We start from the raw sequence: 10788 nt of genomic DNA, 5'->3' as shown, positions 1-10788 counted from the left end.
CCCTTCCTTTTCTGTCCTATTAAACTGCCTTTATCTCAACCCATGAATTTTACTTTTTTTTTTCCCCTATTCTCTCCCCCATCCCACGGGGGGTGGGGGAGTGAGCGAATGGCTGTGCGGTGTTTAGCTGCCTGCCGGGTTAAACCACAACAAGCTGTCACCAGCCCACTCAGCCAGTGTGCCGGGCTCGGCTGGCTTGTCCCACCTCTGCCAGGGCCATCCCCAGTGCTGGGGAGGGCTGGAGGTGACAGCGAGCAGATGAGCTCTGCAGTCACCGGGCTCCTTTTTGGTTCCATGTCTGGGAATTGCCGGGACCCGTTGATCCCCGCCTCTGAAATCCCAGCTGCATGGCTTGCTCCGAGGCAGCAGGGTGTCCCCAGAGGGGACAGCTCTCAGCAAGGGCACCGGGGCAGGGGGGCTTGTGGCTGCACCGAGACCTCTCCTGGTGCACAGGCGGGGCTGCCGCGCTCTGTCCCTGCTCCTGTGTCTCCATGCAGCCCTCGGGATGTAGGGAGGCAGGAGGAGAGTGGGGGGCCCTGCAGGATCAGCGCCCTCCTGCCCAGGGAGGGACCCGAGGGACCCTGCTGCTATCTGGCTGCAGTGGCGCCCGGGGACCTTTCCGACACTGTCCCAGTGCAGAGGATGCTCTCCCCAAGCCACAAATACCTCCAGGACACAAAACAAGCTGCCTTGAGCCCTGGCTGCCCCCAGCACCTGCACCCCCACCCTGGCACAAGCTAGATGGGTGGGCGGATGCAAACCCCAAAAACCTAAACCTCTGGGGACTGCCATGCCTCAGCCAGACACCTTTTCTCTTTCATCCTAAGGCAGCAGCCAGCCTGGAGGTACCAGGTGACCTGGCCTGGACCACCACCCCATGCCATGCATCCCCAGAGGCACCAGGCTGCAACCTCAGACCCCCTGTGACACCCGAGGCAAAGCCAGCTCTCCAGGGACCCTGTGGGTTTGCCCTGCGTGCCCTGTAAGACAAGGAGATGAGCCCCAGAGACGGCACCTACCGGAGAAGTTCCTGGTGGCCAGCATGGTGGTGAGGATGGCTCCCTGAAAGACACAGAAGGCAGAAGGAAAGGGTGTGCTGGGCCCCGGCCCCCCGCACCCCTGCCGCTCCCCCCAGCCCTGGGGGAGGAAAGCCCTGCGCGTCACCTGTCCCTCGGCCACCTCGCTGGAAGGAAATTGGCCCACGGGGCTGATATTCTCCTCCTGTCATCAAAAGCAGCCCTCAGTACCCAACTCCATATCCCCAGCGCAAGGGCGTTGGGTTGCATTCTCCGAAACTGCTTTCCCTCCAAGATTAAAGGGATATTAAATATCCCTGGGGCACATTTCGGTCTCGCTTTACCCTGCCCTAGATGTAGCACGACTCCGCTGACCAGGGCCAGCAGCTGGCAGGGAGGGGAGCCACCGGGAGCGGAACCGGATTTAATTGCAATTAAAGCTGTGCCAGCTACGAGCAGCAGGGCAGGAATTTTTCATGGGAGCCACACAAAGATCACCACCACAAAATAACATTCATAAAAATGTTTCCTCTTTTCCAGCTGACTCTACTAACTAGTTGCTCAGCGTATAATGAGATTACTTTGGACTAATTGCTTACAGTAATGGATTACTATTTTGAAGTGTATGCCTGAACTAATTTGATTACTTGTCTAACTGAAAAGTAATAATAGGTTATAGCCAGTTTCTTTTCTTGATAATCTTGTTAGTAGCCTGCAGCTGTACTGCTCTGTGCCACATCACGTTCAGGCCTGGAGCGCTGATGGCTCTGACAGCGCTGTGTCTCCGGCCCTAGAGGAGGCATTGCGATTTCCAGAGCCCGTTCCCAGCACCGTGCTGCCGGCTGGGGCTGAGCAGCACCCAGGAGATGGGTGCTTCAGGGAGGTGCTCCAGCTCGACGGCGAAGCCTGGGGAGATGGTGATTTCAGACGGCGTACAGGCTGTGGTACACGGCAGCATCCAAGAAGGGAAAGCCTGCGGGGCTGCTGGTGTGGGCAACCAAGCCAGAGCTTTTTGCCTGTCTATGGATGACTTTGTTCCTTGGCTGCAACGTGGTTTGGTCATCAGGCAAAGGGGTCTCACTGTGCCTCTCAGATCCATGTCCTGCCACAAAGAGGAGCCTTCTTTACACTGATTCCAAGGGGAAAGTCCTCGCCTCAGTGTCCCGGACAGCTGTGTGACTCAGTGCTTTCCTTCACCATGGCTTTCCTCTAAGCACTTGGGAACCCCCGACAGATGCAGCCACCAGTCCACTTGGCCTCTTTTCCCTTCTTCACAACGGGGATCCCCAAATGCCCATCAGCCCTATACCGCTGACCCAGAGACACCACCCTGTCCTTTCCCAGTCAGGAAACAAACTCCCCAATGACCTTATCATGCATTTTGCAGCCAGCTTGGAGACTATGAGAGTTACCTTCAGCTTCCTCCGGGCATTGAACTTCTTCAGACAATCCACCGTCTCCTGCCTGTGCATGCATGACGCCACGGTGGCACGGTGCTGGGAGGAGAGAGACTCGGCTCAGAGCAGGCGCCGAGGGGGAAGGGGCTCCCCCGGCCCCACTCTCACACGCCCGTACACGTGTGCGGTCTCCCGCGGCTGAGGCACAGGCCAGAGCTGCCTGCAGCATCAGCATCAGCATCAGCATCAGCTAAAACTTTAATAGGCAGCGGGAGATCAAAGCTCTGGAGTCAGCAGGATCTGCTCTGGCGGTGGGGGGGTTTGCAGGGAGAGCTGGCTGCCCCCTGAGTTAACCCCTCGACTGACCGGCCAGGTTTAGGAGCGTGCTCAGGGTTTGCACGTGGTATGGGGTCCCAGGGTTAAGCCCGTGGACTCCTCCTGCCTTTAGGAGCTGATTCAGAGTGAGAACCAGCAGCCAGAGCAGCGGGGTGCAGCGAGGGCTGGGGAGGGATTGCTGCTGGGGTGTATGGATGGATAAACACGAGCCTGCTCCCACCCTCCCCAAGGAAAGGCTCCCCCAGCGCTGCATGACACCAAGAAACCAGCCTGTCCCCACCAGGGCTGGGAATGTGCCTGTCCCTCCCATCAGCAGCTCCCCTGGGACACACTGTTTGCATTCACACTCCAGGCTTTTCTCTGCTGTAAAGCCCCGGGGAAAAGGCTGCTCTGAGAGCACTGGGGGGAACCATGCCAGGAAAACATCTTCCCAGGATGGAGAAAAGAGTCGGACAGCACGTTTGTTAACATGTGCTCCCCAGTGAGATGTTCCCCCCTGTGAACTCCCACATCTCTGGACCTTCGACCCCAACCGGTGAGTGCCACCAAACTCACCGATATCCAGGGGTGCTTCAGAGCCTCCGCTGCCGTGATGCGCTTGGACGGGTTTATGGTCAACATCTTGTTGATGAGATCTTTCGCTTCAGGAGTGACCGTGTCCCACTCAGGGGAAGGGAACTGCCAAAGCAAAGGGACCGGGGTGAGAGGTGGCAGGGAGCAACAGAAGGAGCAAGAAGCCCTTTTGCATTTGGGTTGGTTCTCCTGCAACCCTTTGCTCCTGCCCATGGGACAGGTTGGAGAGACAGTAGCAACTGGAAAGAGCTGCCAGCTGGAAAACTGGAGAGCAAGGGTGGATGGAGAAAGGTGGAAGGCCCAGGACAAGACCTATCTGTCCGGCAAAGTGGACCTGAAACGTGCCAGTGTGTGCACCTGGGCACGGCAGCTTGGCCAACCCTCTGTGACCAGAGCAGAGAAAAGAAACTTGCTCCTGTCTGTCTGAATTTGTCCTGGTTGCTCTTCTGGAGCAGCAGCCTGCAACACAGGGACAGCAGGGAAGAGGGGAAACAGTGAAAGGGGGGGAGCAAGACAAACCCACTCACATCATAAGCCCCAGCCTTGATCTGCTGGTAGAGTCGGTGCTGGTCTTCATCCCAAAAGGGCGGGTACCCGACCAGCAGGATGTAGAGGATGACGCCTGCCCGGGAGAGGAGATGTGAGATCAGTAAGAGAGAGTTCATTGCTGGAGGTATGAACAGACCCAGCCTGGGGACTGGCCCAACTCAAGCAGAGAAATTGAGAAATTAGGGAAACAGGAGGATTTGCTCCCCGATTAAAAAGCAAAAGGCTCGCTGATGGGTCCAGCTCCACGCTGACGTGCTCAGCGGCTGGGGAAATACATGGCTCTGGCAGCCACCATGCACAGCCTCGAGCCAGGTGCCCCATCAGGGCTGGGCGATGCCTCCTCCCCATCGCTGGTGGAAGAAGGCTCCCCTCTGGCTGCAGCTACGTGGAGGCATTGCCTGAATCCAAGGGCACCGCAGGGCAAAAGAGCCGGCATCTCCCCTGCCTGGGGGCTTTGGGTGCATAGCAAGGAGGCTGATCCTTCAGAGAAGGGTGCCACTGGACTGGGAAAGAGGGTGCTGCTCTGGGGACAGCCCAGGGTAATGTGCCACCTCTTGGGTAAACCCTCCACCTTGACCTCCCCGAGACATGTCTAGCAACTGCAACTTGGGACAAGCTGGATCAACAGCCTGCCTCATCCCATGCAGCCCAGCCCAGCCTGCTCCTGGCATTTCAGCCCCGGTCTGACTTACCGCAAGCCCACAGGTCCACGGCTTTGCCATAGGGATCCTTCCGGAGCACCTCGGGGGAGAGGTATCCCGGGGTGCCAGCGAAACCTGGGACAGACAGCCCGTCATGCACCACTGGCAGGTAGCCCCCATCCTGCACAGCTTGCCTGGTGCCCGACCAGCTGCTGCAAGAGCCGAGAGCCCTGACACACGCCGAGCCGGAGGGACGGGCACCCTCCCTCCAGAAACCTCCGTGTCTCCCGAGAGCAGAGCAAACAGCAACAGCCAACAACAGCAGACAAACCCCAGGATGGTGCAGAAGGCTGGGGTGCTCTGGCATGCACCTCCAGCACTTGGACGAGGCTTTCCTTCCCCGGGTCTGCCCCTGCCACCAGCTTGTCCAGCTCACCAGGACATCTCGGTGACTCACCGAGTCCCTGTGGAGCTGTTTGCCTGTGCCCTGGATCAATACCGGGCTGTTTCCAGGGGCACAGCTGGAGCCATCGAACTCCTCCTCACCCACCATGCCTCCCAGGCTGTGCTGCCGGGGCACTCCCATAGCCCAGGGTTCAGGTTCTGGGGATGCGTGTCCCTCCTGGAGCCCCCCCCTGACCAAACACACCAACAAGAGCTAGAGTACGCCCCGCCTTGGGCCAGTCCTACTCACCAAACCACGCTTGCTGGTCCCCCTCCACCTCGATGGCAAGGCCGAAGTCAGCCAGCTTGACGGCGGCACCCTTCAGCTTGGATGCCAGCAGCAGGTTCTCAGGCTGCAGGAGGAGACAGGGGTTGGAGAGGAGTGAAACCCCACCGGGGGCTCTGCTGTTGCGGGGGAGCTTCCCAGCACAGCACGGAGGAAGGTCAGGGCTCTGGATGTGCTACCCGATCTGTTTGTCCTGCTGTGTGTCTCAATGTCCGTGGATCTTTAGAGGACCATGGACTACAAGGACCCCCCTACGCCCTCTCCCTCGTGCTGTTTCACCCTGGAGCTGGTCTGCTCTGTGGCTTTCCAGAAGCCCTACATGGTGTTCCTCCCTGCTGTGTTTCAGCTGCCCTGGAGGACCTTGGGCATTGCTCCACAGGGTTTTGCATCACAGGTGGGGTCCCCACATCCTCCCACAGGCCCTTCCCCTGCAGCTCCTACCTTCAGATCCCGGTGGACCACCCCCATCTGGTGGCAGTGCAGGACAGCCTCCAGGATCTGCTGGATGCAGTGGCTGTGGGAGAAAGAAGAAAGCTCACAGAAGTGTCCAGCGAGGCAGAGTTTACTTAGACACTTCTACTTGGCTGCATTTCATCCCTGCTGCCCCTCTCCCCATCGTGCCTCCCACCAGCAGCCCTGCAGCACAGCTCAGCGTCCCCCTCCACCGAAAGCCACCCACCCGTGGAGAGCAGCCGTAACCCAGTAAGACCCACCAGAGCTGCTGGACACCCAACTGCGGTGAGCAGGAGCACGGGGGCTACGGCAGAGCCCATGGGGTCCCCAGAGAAGCAACACCGGGGAGCTGGGGTCAGCGGGGTTCCCCAAGCTGGCAGGGAGGAGCTTCCTCCTTCTGGCTGGAGTCACAATGCCAGCCCAGATTTGGTCTGCAAACCCAGGCAAAGCAGAGGTGCTTCTCAGATGTAGAGCTAACCTTCGCTTCGGCCCCATTTCCCTGGCCTCCTCTAACATGGGTGGCTCTTGCTGCATCTGTTTGCTTTATATCTAGTTCATTAAACCCCAGCTCTGCTGCATGCGTGAGAAAGGAAGGGAAAAAGACTGAGGCGATGATCACTTCTGCTCCAGAACAGCTGTGTGCAAGGCAGAAGGTCTTTATTTACATGTATTTTATTTTATTTGTATGACACTAATAAGTGGACGGGTTGTAAGTGGATTTAGTGTGGGCAGCCCATTAAATGAGCTTTCTGCCGAGAAATAAGGGATATTTCCATGCAGACAGAGGTAGCGTAGAGCTTACCACCCCCTTGGACACTTGTACAGGCTATGCTTATCCTGAGGGCAAAACCAAGAGGCACAGTGATATCTGGAGACTGGAGAGGGCCAAATCATGTCCCCTCAATAAAATGAGGCTGATGCTGTCCCCTGGCCGAGCTGCAAGGACCAAAAGCATGGCTGAAATGGTACCCAGCTCCCTGCCTCTGCGGCAGGGTACCTGGAAAGTGCCAGTGGGAGCGTGGGAGGGAGCGGAGCTCCAGCACATCCTCACACTCAGCCTGTCTTGACTGCTCCTCCTTAGTGCTCTCAAGTGGTAAATGCCAGAGAAACGCTTGCAAACGACTGTAATGCAGCTGCAAGGGGAAAGGGTGAGGACTGCTGGGTGTCTGTGCTATCACGCTCCGATACTGGGCTTCCTCCCTGCCAGCTTGTCCAGCCCCGCTGTCCCCGCTCCTTTGCGGGGAGGCCAGGTGCGGGCTGTGCCATCAGCCCGGGGAAGGAGGATGCTGCGAGCGATGGCTAACAGGTGCCTGGTTCGAGGGGGGGGACCAGCCCTGCGGTAACACATGCACTTCTTGGCACAGAAGCTGAGTGAGTAAAACAGAGCTTTTTCTTTTTTTTTTTGCACTACACATCTGGTTCATGAGTACGAGCTGCAGAGCAGCTGTAAAACACCTCCCAGCATGGAAGGAGCTTATGCTGCAGAAAGCCAGACACATCGGACCCTGGGAGGGAGCAGTTTGCGGGAGAAAAGGACAACTGCTACCCCCTCCGTGGCCCGGCGTGTGTCCGTGCTCACCTGGCATCCGCTTCGCTGTAGTACTCCCTTGCCACAATGTCCTCAAAGAGCTCCCCGCCGGTGACCCTGCGAGAAAACGGGGGGAGTCACGCTCGGCCATGTCAGCCCAGCACGCAAGGGAGCTGGATTGATTTACAGCACGCTCAGCCCTGGCAACCCCCCCCCTTCCCCCTCAAAATGCCGCTGCACCGTGCACGGGGGGAGCGTGGGGGGTGCAGGGCAGGGACCTGCCCTCTGCCCGGCTTGGGGGACCCAAGCTTGGTTTAAACCCTGCCCAAGAAAGGCTTGGGTGAGGTGGAGGACAGGGGAAAGCTCGGGGCGGGGGGGCTGCGGGGGTGCAGGGCGCATTGCCCTGGGGTGGAAGCATGCAGCTGCCGGTGGATTAAGAGATGCATTTAACTGTTACTCACAGGTCAAATATCAGGTAGTGGTGGCCCTCTTCGGAGATGCTGTCGTGGAGCCTCACTGCAGCAGAGACAGAAGGGTTATGGGGTACGCCTGGGTCCCACCCCGCTCCCCGGGAACGCCTTTGCTCCCCTTTGGGCACAAGCAGGAGCTGGAGGAGGGCAGAGCGGGGCTATTCCTCTTCCCTCCTCCTCTTGCTATTGCCGCTGGCTGGGTTTGGGGGGGGTCCCCGCTCAACAGGGGACCCCAGCCATGGCCCCAGCCCCGGGCAGCAGTGCAAGGCTCAAAGGTCATGTCCAAATCAGGGACTGCCCGGGGCTGGTGCCTGGCCGAGGTCCCGAGCAGCTGCTGGGCTATCTTGGGCACTGGGCAGGCTGCAGGCACGGGTGCCCCCAGCCCTCTGCCCCATCAGGAGAGGTGCCCGGGTGCAGGGAGAGCTCAGCCAGGGCACTGGGCTGCCAGCCCTGGCACCGACGGGGATTTTTTTATTTTCTGCTCATGATCTTCCTTTTCTCCTTGGGAGGTCTCAAGTCGGGGATATCCAGGAATCACCATGGGATGAGATTCCTTCGGAGAAAGCGCTCTCCCCGTCTCCTCCCGCTGGGCTGGCATCTCGCCCCGCTCATCGCGCCGAGAGGCACCCTCTCCCCTCAGGCACGTCTTGCCAGGTGCAGCCGGGTGCAAACCTGCCACCCCGCAGCTGGGCTCTGGTTATTCAGGCTTAGATCCCTGCTCACAGCTCAGCAGGCAGATGGGCAGCGAGGGGAAAGGCACAGAAACAGGTAGGATGTATAGAGACTGGTCCAGCATCCTCTGCCCCCACCTCACATTTTGTTCTGATTTCCTTGAGGCTGTAAATATTTAACCCTTCCTCTCTGCTCAGTTGGTTTCAGCCCGATACGACTTTCAACATCTTTGAGATCTTTGGAAACCAGGGAGGAAAAGGAAACATTCAGGCGAATGATTTTGTGGGAATTTTTGCTCCTAGCCCATTTCACCGCAGCTAAGTCAGCTGAGCCCTGCATGGAAACACCTTCCAGACTCGAGTCTGAGCCTGGGGAGATAACAAGCCCCGCCACCGAGTACAGACACTGCGCCGCATCGCTCTTATCTCCCAGGCCAGCAAACGCCAAACGCTGCTTTGCTAGTCCTACCCCTCCCTCCAGGCTCAGTGGGCAGATGCAGCCACTGCTGCGAGAAGCTGCCAGCGGCATCGCCTCACCCTGGCCAGGGCAAGGGGCAGAGGACGTCTGCTGAGCCGGACGGCATCTTTCCTCCTGGTCTCTCCTACGGTCTTGACTATGGACACAATTTTCTCATCTTATTCCCTGGTTATCCTTCCCCACTGCCCGTCTCCGCAGACATCCCCTGTGCTCTGACACCTGTGTCTGCTCCCTCTTTTTCTCCAACACATAATCCCAGTTTTTCTGCCTTCCTCTGCTGCAAGAAACACATTTCCTCCCGTTTCATCTCACCCAAGAGGGGTTGGGGGTATTGCACCTGGGATCCCGCAGAAGCCAAAGTGTTCAAAGGAGGATTAGGCAAGTTCGGTGCAGACAGGGCCAGCCTAACTATAAGCAGATGGTCCGGATACGTCCCCTGCTTGGGGAAGTCCCAATGCCTGTGGCTGCCAGGAGCCAAGAAGGTATAAGAAGGAGCAGCCACTCTAAATACAGGCTGATCCTACAAGTATCTGTTACTGGTCAAAGTCAGAAAGAGCCACGCCAGCCAAACCGCCCCAGCTCAGTGCCAAGAGCCAAGGCAGGAGCAGGACACAGCTTTGGGACTGAGAGTCAGAAGACGACGCGTACCCGGAGTTAAAACTCCAGCACTGGGCGTAGCCAAAGTTTCCCCAATAAAGCAAGACTTCCCTGCAAGGACACGCAGCTTTGGGAAACGGTAGTTTTCCCTAATACATCGCCCTGTCCCGTGGATGTGCTGCAAGGTTGTGGGGACCCGGACCTGCCCTCCACCGCCTGTGCACGGCTTTCTATGCAAGCCTCTCCTCCCGGCACGGTGCAAAGCACAGGTTGGTTCCTCCAGGATCACAGCTGCAGCACGGCATTCCCACGGGAGACGGAGCGACCCACCTCGCTGCAGGGCACGAGTGAGGGGCCAGCAAAGCCCCTCGGCAGCTGGGGTGCTTCTCGCAGGGAGGGATGGAGAGGGGTTTTCTGCCTCGCCTTCCCCATGCCCCTGGCAGCAGTGGCTCCTCTTCCTCTCGTTAGGGCTGGTCTGCAGCGGCACAGCTCGTTCCAGCTCCTGGGTGGGTAATTAGCCAGCTTGTGCTGCATGGCAGGGAAGCTGTGAGCCCAAGTTTCCAGGCAGCAGGAGCAGCGGGGGGGTGAGGGTGTGGGGTGGGGGGTGGGGAAGAGCCTCCTGGGTATAAATAGCATGGAGATTGGGCTAGTTAGGATCTCATGCCGTTAACCCCTTCCAGCCCTGTGCAGCAGGGTTGCTCGAAGCCTGCCATCTCTGCAGGTCATGGCCGCATGGCAGGGAAGCTGTGAGCCCAAGTTTCCAGGCAGCAGGAGCAGCGGGGGGGTGAGGGTGTGGGGTGGGGGGTGGGGAAGAGCCTCCTGGGTATAAATAGCATGGAGATTGGGCTAGTTAGGATCTCATGCCGTTAACCCCTTCCAGCCCTGTGCAGCAGGGTTGCTCGAAGCCTGCCATCTCTGCAGGTCATGGCCAAACAGCGAGGTGTGGTACAGGGGTGGGGGAGAAGGCACAGGGGGGCTGAACCACACAACAAGGTGTTTCTGTCCCCGGAGACCCCACCAGCCCCATAGGCAGGTGATGAAGAGTAAAGGGAGGAAGACAGTGGTAGGGAAAAATGGGCCAGGCTGGGAGCCCAGCGAGCTCTGGCTGCATGGCCCAACTACCGTCCTGCAAGTCCTCCTGGGGTGGATTCCTCTGTTTTCAGCATTTCTTGCTATTCATGCACTTTACAGTGTGTTTCCTTCACGTCTTAGCAATCCCCACGTGTATTTTGGTGCAGAGGAAAGGCCCCGGCTGCTGCTCTGACGGGGACAGGCTGAACTCCCCGCCGGGACCCCGGCAGGGCAGCTCCTGTGCGGGGCATTGGTCCTGCCGGAGCAGAGGCAGGGGG

The 10788-nt window shown here is 58.6% G+C and overlaps 1 protein-coding gene across 1 annotated transcript in view; it reads right to left on the bottom strand.

Moving 5' to 3' along the window:
• The window catches only part of CAMK2A (calcium/calmodulin dependent protein kinase II alpha), a 34366-nt gene that overhangs the window by 9906 nt on the left and 13672 nt on the right, over positions 1-10788 (bottom strand). The window contains exons 4-12 of the mRNA XM_019473798.1: positions 7685-7739; positions 7275-7340; positions 5684-5756; positions 5207-5309; positions 4564-4647; positions 3850-3944; positions 3305-3427; positions 2429-2512; positions 1020-1062 (exon numbers count right to left, since the gene is read on the bottom strand). Coding sequence (XP_019329343.1) covers positions 1020-1062; positions 2429-2512; positions 3305-3427; positions 3850-3944; positions 4564-4647; positions 5207-5309; positions 5684-5756; positions 7275-7340; positions 7685-7739 — 726 coding nt within the window. The remainder of the gene's footprint in view (positions 1-1019; positions 1063-2428; positions 2513-3304; positions 3428-3849; positions 3945-4563; positions 4648-5206; positions 5310-5683; positions 5757-7274; positions 7341-7684; positions 7740-10788) is intronic.

Source organism: Aptenodytes forsteri, unplaced genomic scaffold (assembly GCF_000699145.1).
Source record: "Aptenodytes forsteri isolate BGI_AS27 unplaced genomic scaffold, ASM69914v1 Scaffold54, whole genome shotgun sequence".
NCBI classification, from domain to species: domain Eukaryota; kingdom Metazoa; phylum Chordata; class Aves; order Sphenisciformes; family Spheniscidae; genus Aptenodytes; species Aptenodytes forsteri.
The sequence above is the reverse complement of the archived record's forward strand: the minus strand, read 5'-3'. Positions and strand labels throughout refer to the sequence as shown.